This window comes from Strix aluco, chromosome 6, assembly GCF_031877795.1.
Source record: "Strix aluco isolate bStrAlu1 chromosome 6, bStrAlu1.hap1, whole genome shotgun sequence".
Classification (NCBI taxonomy): Eukaryota; Metazoa; Chordata; class Aves; order Strigiformes; family Strigidae; genus Strix; species Strix aluco.
This window is the reverse complement of record NC_133936.1, coordinates 39,098,457-39,113,264: the sequence shown is the minus strand read 5'-3', so window position 1 is coordinate 39,113,264 and position 14,808 is coordinate 39,098,457. Positions and strand designations below refer to the sequence as shown.

At 41.6% G+C, this 14,808-nt stretch overlaps 1 protein-coding gene across 9 annotated transcripts in view; it reads left to right on the top strand.

Moving 5' to 3' along the window:
* Positions 1-14,808, top strand: part of ERBB4 (erb-b2 receptor tyrosine kinase 4) — a 644,720-nt gene that overhangs the window by 532,491 nt on the left and 97,421 nt on the right. For all 9 annotated transcript variants that reach the window (XM_074829732.1, XM_074829729.1, XM_074829726.1 and 6 more), the window contains one exon: positions 5,512-5,697. In XM_074829732.1, the coding sequence (XP_074685833.1) occupies positions 5,512-5,697 (186 nt within the window). The remainder of the gene's footprint in view (positions 1-5,511; positions 5,698-14,808) is intronic.

Genomic DNA, 14,808 nt, shown 5'->3' with positions numbered 1-14,808 from the left:
GCTGAATTGGGGCAGCAGATCTGCGATGCTTCTCTGTAACAGGGAGCATGTTTCTCCTGCACTGGCTCTGAGGGATGTGGAGGGGGAAGGGGACATTGGCTCCCTGTAAGTGAGCTTCTCCCAGTGCTCTGTGTGGTATGGGCATTGATGCTCAGAAAGATCATGTGTTAAAGAACAAGCCTTCAAAAGGAGTAATTTTTGCCCTCTGCCAGATGCTTAAATCTGATATAAGGAGATAACCAATATTGCTTCAAATGCTAATTCTTGTTAGGTGAAGTCTTCAGCAGCAAGAAGATGAGGTTATCAAGCACTGCATTAGAAAGTGTGGGATCTGCCACATGGTACAGAACTCTTAATGACACAACCTGTTTACATGTTTCAGAGCCTCCGTAAGTAGCTGAGGGAAGGTCTCTTGACCAATTCTGATGTTCAGATTTCCCTTGGAGCATGGTTTTGGACTCGACAGGGTGATGGCTCACCATCAGCTCTGCCTGGTTCCAGGACCCCAAGGGTCTCAGGAGTTGTCTGTATGCCATCTCTAGCATCTCAGGAACAGTCTGGCCAGGGATGCTTGACCATGTACTGAACTGGTGCACTAATTAACGAGGACATGTGCTGGAAAAGAGTTGTGTCCTGGACCACTCTGGGTGGAGAATAAATTTTCAACATGGACATAAGTATGGCATTATTTTACTGCTCGTGGCTCATGCACCTTGCCGAGCCTGCTGGTTTACAAACTAAATGGTCAGAGAAACAAAACCAGTATCAAAGGATGCTCTTCAGGGACCATCATGCTGGCTAATACTTATGTCCAGTTGTCAGTTGTAATTGTTAGCAATAACACATCAAAGTAGGAAAGGGGGAAGTTAAATACCATCTTATAAGATGTGCTGTAGGTGTTACTCAGAGCACCTTTTCTTATCACAGTCTTGAGAATTGGTTTTTTTTCCTCATCCTGGAAGGCTGAAATGAAAATCCTGCTTTAGTTGGATTTTGAGTTACTCTTGAGAAACAACAGTCAAATTAAAGACATTTCAAACATCTGCAGAGTATGGATAGATCAGGAAACAGTTTTAGGTGGGATTTTCAAAGCCATCTAAAGAATGAAGGTGACTTAAGTGACCTGTGAGAAGTGAGTGGCTAGTTCCCTTCATCATCTGTGTTGAGAAGTGCTTTTAGCCTGGATGGAACTGGAACTATGTGTTCTATCAGTACAGTGGCGGCCAGGTCTCGTGACTTAAATAAGGTCTATCTGTCAAAGCATGTTTTGGCAGTCTAACAGCAGGTACTCTGAAGGCTGCTTCTGGCCTCTCACTGTGTATCGGCAATTGCACCTCCTCAGACCCCTATTGACATGGCTATGCTGACAGAAACCAGACTTGTAGGTCTGGTGATGGCTCACCTGGGACCTACAAATTCGCCCTTCTTCTTGGGTATGCTGTTGTGTTACTAAATGCACGGGACAGATCAGTGTGAAGCATTGAAATAACATTTATATCATTGTTGAATATAATTGCTTAATGTAGGCTTGTGTGTATAAGTCACAGGAGTTGAGCTTAATGTGGCGATAATTCAACCACATTGAAAAGGGGCAGAAGAGAGGAATGATCACCATGCCGTGATTTCTTTATACAAAACAGCGTATCTGAGAAGTGCAATACTGAGTTGAACATGGAAGGCTCAATTAAAGTCACTTGCTATTCGGTCTGTGACAAGGCTGGGGGGACACAACAATGGCCCTGCCAAGCTACCTGCAGGATTAGCTGCCTCCTGCATCAAGGTCTTTCTTTACCAGCCTTCCCCTTGGATATGTTAACATTGTAAGCACTGCTGTGAATAGAATATACGTATGCAGCCATGGTTTTAAGTAACTTGTTTGAGATCTTGTAGTACCCTAGCCTCAGCTGGTCAGGGCTCGCCATAGACTGCAAAATACATCTTAGAGGTAAGGGCAAGCTGAGCTCCACAACTGCTACCTGTGTCTAAGCTGGCTGGTTTATAGCTGTCCTGTGTATGGCTGCCACGCACTGCTGTGGTAATTAATACCTGAGCAGTGACAGTAGCATAAACAAACTCAGGGAAAAGATTTGGTTTGGCTGGGGAGCTACTCTTGTGGTAAGACTTCTCACTCCTGCAGATAGATGAAGGAGGGGGTGTCTGATGTCCAACAGGAGCCTTTCAAAACTGTCACCACTCCTGTCATTTTTCAAGTACTACTGTGAGCACATGATACTACAAAGACTCTTGACTCCTGGGGGAAAGATAAAGTATTGTATCTTAATAATTTCTCTCCCCTCCCCTTTTTTATTTCAACCTTCAAAGAATTTTTTTCAGGAGAAAAAGATAAAGCGTTTTGGGGCTCAGTTCCCACTTATGCTCTAGACTTCGTATGTGACGGTGGATAGTAGGTTGTGCTTTTCTGTACCTCGGTTTTCTCTCCATTAAATTAGAATTGGCACAATTTTAGAATCATTCATGTAATTGTGCGAATTGAGTATAGAGACAAGATCTGCAGACATAAGGCTACCAAAAGATAAGGGAAATTGCAGAGGTTGGTTTTGAAAGATCCCAGTGTCAGACAGCCAAGTCTGTGAGTATAGGTGCCTTACCTGATTAAATGTTTCAGAAAATTTAATTGGGAACCAGGCTGCAGACTGCTTAAGTGCCATGGAGATTGTAGCTCTAGGGTCTTTCATGTCCAAAGAGATTTTAAAATGGGGACTCGTGTTCCTTATTTGCTGAACAGATTTTTAAACTGCTACTAAGTCATAATGTTTCTGTTGTTGTTGTTTGTCTGTTTTGTCTAATTAGGCTCTAGCAGAACAATTGCAATCTCTTTTACTTTGTGTTTGTGCTGTGCCAGATAGACATAACCCTGAATTTAGTTCTCCTGTAGATGCGAATTCAATAAAAATAACAATACTTGTACTAATGAGAATAACTATGTGAAGCCAGGATTCATGCTAAATTAGTATCCATTAGTGACTTAGATCTCTAATGAAGGTTTCCCTGCTCTCTGTTGTGTGTCTCAATTCATTACAGAGCAGTCCATAATATTTTATTAACAACATTTTTATTTTTTTTTCTGGAACCGTTGCCCAAAACTGTTGGAAGAATACGTGCTTTCCCATAACATCAGAATGAGACAAGGGGCACTGCTTGCTTTTATTATTGTACAGAAGTATCTTTCCTTTGGACTCAGATAGACTTGTAAATGGCAAGTAGCTGGAGACTAATGGAGCACATGCTTCAAAGCTTTCCATCTGGTCCCTTGGTGAGCAAAAAGAATATATTGTCTGTGTTCTAATCAGTCCTCATTATAAAGAAAAGTACTCCTGCTCCAACTTCCTACAGAAACTCTTACCTTTACTCAGAGAGGGAGAGGGCAACAAGTACTATCCCCTTATGCATCTGCAGGAGAAAAATGAACGGGGTAAAAAGAAAAAATGAGGCAGACTAATTTCACGCTCTGAAACTGGATAATGCACCTGTCAACAGGTATTTATTCAGGTGGCCTTCAGTGACATTTTCTAGTCACAGCAGAAGAAAGGCTAAAATTGTTTCACAGAGATGCCATACATATGAGTTGAGTGAGCGAGAACTGTATTAATCTGAATGTGAGCAAAGCTACTTAAATTAAGACCCCTTTTCTAATTTGTTACATTGGAATCTTCCTCAGAACTCCTCCTCCAGTCATCCCAACAAATAGCCCCTATTTATTCATTTATTTATTTTATTTATTCACATATATTTAGGAAGAAAAAGGAATGAGATACTCCCCCCAATGGAGGCCATCTGCTCTTTTCTTACTGGGGGGGGGGGGGGAAAAACCCTACAATTAGTGTCTTGTTCATCTTTTCATTTTAACAAAAAAAGAGGGGGAAAGAAAGAGAGAGAACTATTATGCAAATACTCTGCAATTTGGTTTCAAATATTCTTTGTACTATGATGAGCAATTTCCTTTAATACAAACTCAGCCTACTTGCCAGGACTTTTTTTTGCCTTAATATAGGGAAGGAAAAAAAACCCAAACTTTTATGAGTTGGGGGGTATGCTGTGTTCCTCTGATGCCAACTTCTCCTCATCCTTTTTTTCTGTCTTTCTTTCTTTGGCACTATTACAGCTGTTATTCTTTAAGTTGTCAGAAAGATGTCGTATAGGTTTTTTGAGAAAGAAGAAGAACCAAAATAGCTTTACAAAGCTGCAGTTTCATCTCACTTTTCATTGTTCCATTGCCATGATGAAGAGGTCTTGAAATGGAGAACTCGGCTTAGTGAATGAGAGAGAAAAGCTTTCTTGCTGCTTTTTTTGAATGCCAGTTGCTTGTGATGGCAGCATTACTTCTAAGAACAGACATGTAGGTTTTTTTATAAGGAGTTTCTGTGCTACTTGTCAGTGGTATGAACTTTAGGGCCAAATAGCATAGCCAAGATTAAGTCTGTCTGGTCCTTGGTATTGGACAACCTAGCTTGCTAGCTGAAAATCTCTGAAAGCTTATGATCCGGAAAAGATAAATAAAGTGTAGAAGAAAGAAAGGAGTATTATTTCCTGTTTACTGTGTGGGAAGCAGAATGTGGAAAAAAATGAAATAACTCATTCAAGATCTGTTGGGAGAGGACTTTGGAAGTATCAGGAGCTGAGCTAAGAGGCTCAGATTTAGAAAGCTGCTGCATTGTGTAGTGGTCTGCTTGTGGCACTGTCAGGAGACGGGTAGGACTGCTACTGCAGCTGGGCTACCACTGTACCAGCACGACCACTAGTTTAGGCTGTTACTGTACCACAGTCATAGAGACAGCAGCACGGTCATATCCTAATGGCTTCACAAACCTGCTGACTTTCAGTGGGACTTAGGAACATCAGACACATTTGAAAAGCCCCCACTAAACCTCCTGATTCTTAACCCTTTGCAGGTTGAACTTTGGGAAAGCCTCAGTCGACATATCAGTGTTATATGCTTAAGCCTATAAAATACTAAGCATAAAATCTTTGATCCAGTAAGGCGTTTAGCACAGCTTAATCAAACATCTTGCCAAATGAGACCTAACCGGCCGTCTCGCTATGCATGAGTGGCATAGTCTGCTTGCATTAAAAAAAGCTGATGCCCAATGGATTTGACCACAAGTTGGGAAAATATATTCAAGGAACAAAATTAAGGGAAGTAAAACAAGACCAATGAGACCTTTAAGCAAGGTCAAGTGTGTCACAATTACATCTTTGCTTCTGTGGCTGTAACAGGACAGGGAATATAGGGCAGTGCAGAATTTCTGATCTGAGCCTTCACTGGTTCTGTTCAGATAGTCTGACCCGTTTCTTGGGGCTCATTACATCAAGCATACATTACACCAGGCTGGATTTTGCCTAGGTATGCCTAGCACTGGATAGACAACACAGGAATTCATGGTACTTAGGGGGACGCTGATCCCCTTCAGATGCTGCATGGGAAATGGGAGATCTTCTATACCTAGAGTCTTTAAGCACACTGGAGTAATGGGGTCACTTTTATTATTACAGGAAGCTCTTATCATGGCCAGCATGGACCACCCGCACCTGGTGAGACTCCTGGGTGTCTGCCTGAGCCCCACCATTCAGCTCGTCACTCAGCTGATGCCTCATGGCTGCCTGTTGGATTATGTTCATGAGCATAAGGATAATATTGGTTCCCAGCTTCTGCTAAACTGGTGTGTCCAAATAGCTAAGGTATGTAGTTCTTGTTGTTCCTTTTTTGTCATTTTCATAACTAACTGAAAAACATGACATACCAAAAAAAGATACAAAAAACATTGTTTGGGTGTTTGTGGGTTTTTTCCAGGCATTTTTTTTTGTTTTCAAGAAGGTTGGGTTTTTCTTGAAATACACACTATTTTGTCTGCTTACAGTATTATAGATGACTTGTTAATATGTAAACCAAAGTGTTTTTCTTTGACTGTAGCTCCAACTCGGTGTTAATGGGGGGTCTTTCAGGGGGAAAAAAAGTGGGGGAAGAAGCCCCCTGTGCGACATCTGGGGCTGAGCAGAGAGTGATTTTTCAGCCTCTTCTACTGTTCACTGTTCATAGATACTGATTTATCCTGATTGTAGTTTTCAGCCTTTCTGAATCTGCATTGCCAGTTAAATTCTGATATGCCATCAGTTGTCTGCCCCCACGCTGCCAAGAAGATAAATATTCACTTCATGTCACTCCTTTGGGAACCACCGCGGTTCTGCTGTGTTTAAGACCTATCACAACAGCTGAGGCTGGAGGGTAATATTGCTCCTCTCTGCAGAATGGGAAATCTCAAGGGCTGGATCCTGCTTTGCTTGCTCTGCCTTCCTGTGGGGTTTTGGGAGCAAGAGTGAAGCCATTATTGTTCATATACAGACTGCACTTCAGCTGAGATGGAGCACAGTATAGGTCATAAAGGCAGCCCTGATGTAATCCTTGCACAATGTTTTGCCCATGTTTTCAGGTACGTTTAGTTATTCAGCGTTGTACTAAGAACAAGTTATTGATAATTGGTTGCAAAGAGTAACAAGATCTGAGAGTGTAGAGGCCATAGTTTTTATCCATTTTAAAGGCTCTTCTGTGCAACCAGAGTTGTATACAGTGATGTTACTACGAATAAGAATCTGGACCTCTCTTTATTTAGTTATTTAGAAGCTATTTAAAGTTTTGGGTATATTATTTCAGTGAAAACACTTGTTACATAAAAATGCGTGCCACAGACTGCTCTCTTATATTAAATCTGAAGCCTTAAGTGAATTTCCTACAATATCTATTATGAAATCTTAATTCAAGTTGTAATGTTGAACTGTTAGCACTGGGAGAGAAACCCGGAGATTCAACTTTTGTTTTGCTGGACCGAATAGGAGCCATCAAGTAAACATTGACTTATTTTTAAAAACTTAAATACAAAATATTTTCTTACAAAAGTAAGAAAATTGAGAAATTCAGCTAGGCCTGAATTTTTGTTCAAGGAGAGGAGGAATTTGGGGTTCATCATTAATAGGGACTGTTTTCTTTCCCAGATCAGATCTGTTGTCAAACCTGCCTGAAGATGACAGTAGCTGAAATGACCAGACTGCAGGGTAGAGGAGTTGATCTGTAAAAGAGGTGGAGGGAATCCCAAACCCACATTCAGATGTCGCAGCATTTTCTAGATATGTTAATATCTAGAAAATGCTGTGCTGTGGTGGTAAAGCAGCCAGAGTTTCATGAAATATTGGAACATACTGATGGGGGTTGCCTGTATCTGGAGTTTTGCAAAGGTTTATTTAGGGCTGTTATCAGACCGAGGAAGGTGGGGGAGAAAATACATATTCCTGTTTGAGTCCTTCCTCTCAACACAACCTCCTTCCCATCTGTTCTTCACTCTCTTGATTGATAGTGGCTGTTATTATTTATTACAAAACGTTTACACAGTGGCATACGTGAAAAGATAATCCACCTTTATTTTCAGTTTGTGCATGCATATGGCCATTGACTCATTGAACTAAGAGCTGTACTTGCTTTGCTATGGACTTCGTGTGGGCAGCTGATTTAGTGAAGCAAATTGCCTGATCCATAGTAGAGGCTTACAGAGCTGACAGATCTGTGGGAGGGTCTGTGGAAGGCAGGTCATGGTTTTCCCATGGTGCTTCTTACCAAAGTGAAACAGGTTCTAAACTGATTTCCATTGTAAATGGTTTCAGCATAACATGGGGATTGGATTTAGGTACGCTCGTTTGAAAATCATTGCCTGCCAGTTTTCTTGATTACCGTGTGATGTGGGAGGAGAAGATGAGGTATTACAGATATTTGAGTTCTGAGATGGTGGGTAACCAAGCAGTGCAAAGAAGTGAGATCATACACGTAATACTAACTGATAAAGCGTCAGGAAGAGAAAGGGAGTTTTTTTACAGCAAAAGGTGGCCTATTATTGAGGGGAAGTTTAGTTAGTTTATTGAAGTTTAATTAAATTAATCTTCTTCTGCATCACAGTAATCCTGAGGTTAATTTTGCCTTGGCCTCACGTTACAGCATGAAGCTCATCCACTTGTCTACCCATAAAGGGGACAGCAGCAGGTGACTGTTTTCATGAAAAAAATACAGTACTTGGTACATATGGCTGACCTGTTAACTCTGGGCCATCGCAGTGTGTCTGGACTATTTTCTCCTCAGTTTCTCCATGTGTCTCTTCCCCTTCTCTTATTTTTACTGCAGTGGCTGGTACTGGGCATGGAGACAATCAGTGTGTGCCTGACAGGGAGTGCCGCATTTTGCCGCTTTTGTGTGCGTATCAGTGGTATTTAGTAGGGGATGGATTATTGTAGTTAAGGTCACCACAGGTACTGACTACCTGCATACCATGCCAGTATGGCACAATCCTATTATGGAAGTAGACTCTAAAAAATAAAAATGTACCTTTAACTCTTTATTTTCTTCTTGTCTTTGGAGACCTTAAATGACAGTTGTGTGTTGAAAATCTTCCCTATCAGGTTGCATCTATGCATAAAGATATATATCTGAATTATTATATAGGAAGCTACCAATGAAGAGAGGAAAGATGTAGGGACATATGAGGCTCTGCACACCTCATAATATATGAGTAACGCAAACGTTGCACAGAACTTTCTGCATTGCATTGTGCTTTCTGATGGGATACAGAAATGCCTATTCCCTTGCTATCTCTCAGACTGTAATGTTGATTGGGGTGAGAGGATGTACGCAAGAAAATGTTTCAGAACTGCTAGGACGAATAATCTTTGAGATCACCAGACAAGGAATCCCCTGATCCTCAAAAGTGGTATAAACGTCCTAGTCCCCTGCTAGCAGCAGGGGAGTAGTAATACTTGTTTTCCACTCATCTGTCACATTTAACAGTAACTAGGAATCAGTCTGCAGAGTGCAAATAGGAAAGATTCGATTTGTATACAAATAGACTGGTCTCCAGAGGAATGAACTCAGAAGGTGCCTGTTGTATCAACCACAAGTTTCCATTCACCGTGGGAAGGGTGTGTGTACCCACATACCTGTGTCCACTGTGCTCACCTTTCAGGCTCTGCCGTACAGCTTGAGAGTGTCTCTCCACATCTTGCTTTTCTAGACTTTCGGAAATGACTGGTTGTGTTGTTCTGAAAGCTACCAAAAATGTGATTAGCAATGTAATAAGAGGCAGAAATGATCAGTGACCTCCCAATCTTATTATCTGCTCCCTGAAGCAGCTTCTGGTATCTTTTGTTAGATACATCTTTCTGCCCTCAGCTTCCCTCTTTTTATGGTGAGAATTTTCCCCAACAAAAAGAGGACTGAAGAAATTGGAAATGCCTTGATTCTGAAGTTCAGGCTGATTTTTACGAATCGTTTAAAATCAAGTTGCTGCTGCAATACCGTTCCTCCCTACTGCGCTTTTCTCCATCTGCCAATGTGCAGGCATTTATTTATCGAAGTCATTGCTTCAGAGTTCACTTGTTCTGCCAGGCTGTTCATTTCCATATGTCCCTGCTTCTGTACAACTAGATGCAAAAACTAGTTAGGCGCTATGCCTGGTTGCCAACCTGCATATGGCTCTGGAGATCATTTCTGAAGGTTGACAATAGGGCAGTTATTAAGTATTATCTACTGCCAATTGAAAAAAGCTTGGATGCTTTTTCTTTTTGCTTATACAGATTGTGTTGAATTTATTCTGACTGTTATATCATTGTAGGGTAATTGTGTTCTCCTTCCAGAAGCTTTAGCTTCTTATTTTATGGATGAAAGTTATAAAAATAGAGTAGCCCCCAAGCATTCTGCATAAAACATGGTTGTTAGACAGCAGCTGTGTCTAAGGGGGTTTTTCCCTTCTGCTTTGCAGATACACAGGCATCTCCCTGTGTCTCACTTCTATGTGTACTGTCTCTCTTAGGGACTGAATGTTTAACCTTTTAGCTCTGAGTTCAGCTCAGCAATTTTATGTGGAGTTTGATGTCCAGTAAAGCAGTAAACTATGCTCACATATCAAGATACTTCCTAGAGTGGAAGCAAGAGTGACAAGCTTGGTGGCCTTAGGGTACGGAAGGATCGCATAATGCTTCGTGGTCGTCCATAGTATTGGCTACTTGAGAAACGGGTTGAGAATCAAATTCTAGGCATGAGTCTAGAAGTGAATTCTCAGTAGGTGAATTACGTCCTTGTCAGCCAGTGCATGACATGCATGTAAATCAGTAAGATTTAACCAAAATAAAAAAAACAGGTACTGTGTGCATTGATATTTCAGTGTGTTTGATATAATTTCTCTCATCAAGGGCTGCCTAAACACACTCCCTGGCAACTTGGAGGTGTGGGGGTGAGGACATTCTTATGGAAATGCATTCAAGAAGTAAGAAACATCTTGTGGTTTCTAGTCAGAGAGAGTTGGTTACACTCTGCCCCTAGGTGAGGTTAACTATAAGGCACCTTTATCTGAGGCCGTATCCTCTCACTGTTACTCTAGTGGAAAAATTAGCCCGAGTTCTGTTGGAATTATTATCGTGGGCCTTTGTGCTGTGCTTGTCTCTCTCAAGGGCATATAGAAATGCATTTTTGCTTCTGTAGCATTGCATACAACAGTTGTTAAATTCAACATAGAAGTTCAACCCAGGCAGCCCCATCTACTGTTTTACTGTTTTTTCTGGTACAATTAAGGTTTCGTTCTGCTGCTGTTAATTTACATTACATCTGCACCAATTTTGCTGAGCAGTGTTCGAATGTAGAGGAACTTTTCCTGCCCCAAAGAAGACAAGGCAGAGAAAGAGTGAGAAAGGAAGCAGTCTTCCTAAAACAAAGCAACTTGCCTACGATCACCTAGCCTGTGGAGGAGAGCTCAGCTCTCCTGGGTCTTAGCCAGTGCCCCATTCTGTTCTGCCCTGTATCCCCCAGGGCTGCCAGACATGTTTTTTGCGTTCTGAACTATAATAATTCATTCACAACCCCTCAGAATACTAACGAGGTAAAGTAGAAGTAGGTTGATACAGTGGAATGTCATGGAAGGAAAAGCAAGTACTTCAGGGGATTACTTTTTATACCTTTTCAATGTAAAATAATTCTCAAATTACCTTAACTAAAGCCCTGCATAGCATCAGTTATCCAGGTATGCAGGAAAACAACGTTTGAAAACACTCCAGGAAACAAAAAGAGAGAGGAACTCAGGGATCGAATTTTAATGAAGCAGATGCATGTCTTCAAGTCTTTTGAGTATTATTCCAGCACACTTGCAGTTATTGCTCTCTCTAAGGATTCCCTGCCAGCAGTGCAGATCTGCAGCTGAGAGGCTCCAGGAGCCATCAAGCCAAAGGCACTTGCAAAGCCTCCTTACTGCTTCTTTCTGCCACCCTGTTCTCTCTTCCTTTTAGCTGGTCCACGTTACAGGGCTCAGTGCCCTCCAGCAGCTCTCTTGGCAAAAGGGAGGGCTTGGCCACTGCCTGCTCCTGAAGCCTCTCCATGACAGGCTTTTAGAAAGACGTATTTTATTACTTCCAGGGCAGTGCTTCTCAACTGGATGTAAATTCACAGGCTATGTGAAATTCAAAGGTTCTATGCTGATTTATGGAACTGAGAAGCTGACCCACAAGCTGGTACAGCACTCACCTCACATCCTAAATTAAATGAGTTTAAGGCTGCACTCCTCATGTCTGGAGTGAGAGAGGCTCTGAGCCAGGAGGGCCGGAGGCAAGTGAAGACCCCTTGACTGCACTGTGAGGTGAGGAGCCTTTCTCCTCCATCAACACTTGATGGATTAGGAATGACTTGTTAGAGACAGATTTTGTTATTCTGCTGCAGATGGGATGAGAAGAGAAGCTGTGTAAAGTGGGAGGAATTGGGGGTGACTGGACAGGCTGGGAAGAGGTGGAGGATAGTGGCTGTGGTTCAAGGTCTTTCTTTTTCATTAAAGTAGCCTACCCTACAGCTCAGTAACTATTCCATCATGGAGTGAACAAAGGAGCTTAATGACAGTCATCTATCAGCTGTCCACATTTTAAGCTTCAAGATGTCTCTATTCCCAGAGCTCCTTGCCATGACAAGGCTAATTGTATAATTATAATGCTATACCAACCCCTCCTGACGTGCTCACACTGGCAAGGACCAGGGCTAAGGGCTGTGATAATTATCACTGCAAGCAAGTACATTAGCATAAATGTAGTTTACTAATGGGGCTGCTCTATTAGGAAGTGCAGTGTATAGAAGAGTAGGATCTAAACCAAGAGCTATGAAATTAAAGCCATATTGAAACAAGGCCTTAATCGTGTGTGGAGCAGCAAAATCAAAATAGGTGGGGAAAGTATCATTTCACTCTCCTGAATCCCTCTGTGCAGTTTTCTTTTCTTATTCCTAGTCATCATGACTATTTTACTCACTCTGCTGGAAAGCTTTGATATCCACAGATGGGAAATTGAAATGAAGGACCCTATTTCTGGTGGTGTTCTGGTGTTGGAGAGCTCTTGCTGAGCAAGGGTATGCCATCAATTCTCTGAGGGGAATTACCTCACCTAGCCCATAACCAGGGATTTTTTCCATACCCTGCTGGGCAGCTCACTGAGTTACAAAGGTTCAACAAACTTGAGAAGCCCTTGCAACAAAATTCAGGTGGATCTTGCTGAATTCTGCGTCCTATCTTTTAAGTGGTGGAAGGGCACAGATTTCTTTCTTGCTGTGGTTAACTGGACTGTCTTGGGCTTTTGTGAGACATTGAAGAAGTTTCTTTTGATCCTCTCAGATATGAAGATTTTTTTTTTTTTTTTCCATCCAAGGCAAGGCAGGAAGTAAATGTTAGGACTTCTGTCATCGTGTCTGATCTGCCATGCTCAGATTAATGTGGGCACACTGAGGGCAGCCATTGTTTGTATACTGAGATACAGGATCAGGGCCTGGCGACTCTTCCCCTAGTTGCTGTGGCTGGAAAAAATTCTCCAAATAAATCAGGGAATTGAATCCTATTAAAAATAATTACAGCATCTCTGTGCTTTGTGTGTTTCCTTGGTGGGCACAGTATTCCACGTTTTCCTGCAAAGTTGTGTACCTATTTGTGGAGACTTTCATGCACTTCCCCCCCCGCCCCCCCCCTCCTTTCTTCACCAGTCATTTCATCTGGAGTATTGAACTGGTGTAGTAACTTCTTCTTTATCTTTTCTACCAAACCCAGTTGTCCACAGAAGTCTTCCGTGAACAGCATTAAAATGAAGGAATGCATGATAAAATTAATCAGCTTAAATGTTGAACAAGTTTTTTCCTTTCTTTCATATTCACACTCTCTTTCTCTGTAATTTTGTCCTTTGCTTTCTTTAGTTCTGTCTTTCCTTGACTTTTACAGTGTTCTGTGTCAGCCTCTGTTTCCTGTTGCTTTCTTCAGTGTTGTCATTTTTTCTTCATTCTCATGCTCTGGCTGCTTGGCTCCCTCTAGCTGGTACCCAGTCAGTGCTCTGAAAGAGCACAGGAGCATCATGCCTGCCACCCACCAGTTTTTATGTTGTTGTGTCTTATTACAGAGTTTGGAGAGGATCATAATTTCCTCATTTCTCTCGTAATAATGCATTTGGTTTTGAGGGGTTTAATACTGGCTGACCTGTGACTGCATGAATCCCATGTGCTGTTTTAGTTTGTGGGGGAGGGATATTTGAAGCTCGAAGATTGCATCAGAACCACAGGAACAAAAATGTAAGATCAGGTTTATATAGAAATTATAGTGATATCTTTCTTCCAGCTTTGTGTTCTGATCTCTGATTCTCTAAGGCTCTTCTGCATGCTATAATAACCTCAGTATGATAGTATTTGTTTATGGTCTTTAGTGTGTGTGTATGTATTTGGTCATTAGCTCTAGAGCTGAGTGGAATGACTCAACCTTTGAAGGTGACTATCTCTCTCCACTGACTACGCTGTCTAGAAGACAAGTGTAGACTAACCTTGTAGCTTTCTGACAGCTTAATTTGCAGAGGGATAAATGTGAAGGGTGCGGGTGATGACAAGGACACACAGGGAATCTGGGACAAAGCAGGTACTGGAGGACTAAGCTAAGGTTGGAACTACCACACAAGTGTGGTTGTATTTCTTTTCTGCACAGTATGGTACACATTGTCAGTGAGCGGTACCCTTCTGTACTGCGTAAGGTCCTGTGAGCAGGGATGTTAACTTGCTTTCAGCTTGTCAGTGACCAGGAGAGGTTTATAGTGGGTAGTAATCATTCTTTTCCAGTCTTAATCTGACAACTCCTGGATTATCTAGGCTTCCTCTTCCCTTCCCCCCAAAAATCCATTCACGGATGTTAGAAAACAAGAGGAAGATTTTTCAGCCATTTATAAATCACATTGGCCTTTACAAAGGCACAGAAATGAGCGATTTATTGCACAGAGATAGACAATTTATTGTGTTGTTAAATGAAAGGTGCACTTAGCACTGACATTTTTAGGGTCTCTGATACAGGCCACAGGCTACAAAAGCCCTGAAGGCTGGCTTTGCCTGAACATACCAGCATTCTCTTCAAGTACACTGAGCTGCACTGGGAGGAAGAAAAAAAAAAAACATTAGTTTTTTTTCTAGCAGTCCCCAACAGACTGGCTTGGGAAAGCATTATTGAAAACCACTCCTAAATCAAATTCAAGATATTATAGGAGCACCTACTAGGGTCTGTCAGGATTTCCATTATAAGCCCATATTTTTCAGGTTTATAACTCAACCATAAAATTCTGCTCTGGACTGTGACTTAGCATAAAATGTTTCAGCCCAAAGCATTTTTTTTATTATTATTCAAGAAATATATATATTTGGCTATTTTTAAGTTGCTGGAGTTCAGAAACAAAAGCTGGATTTCTCTCTATATATACCCATAAATTAAAATGTTTTTT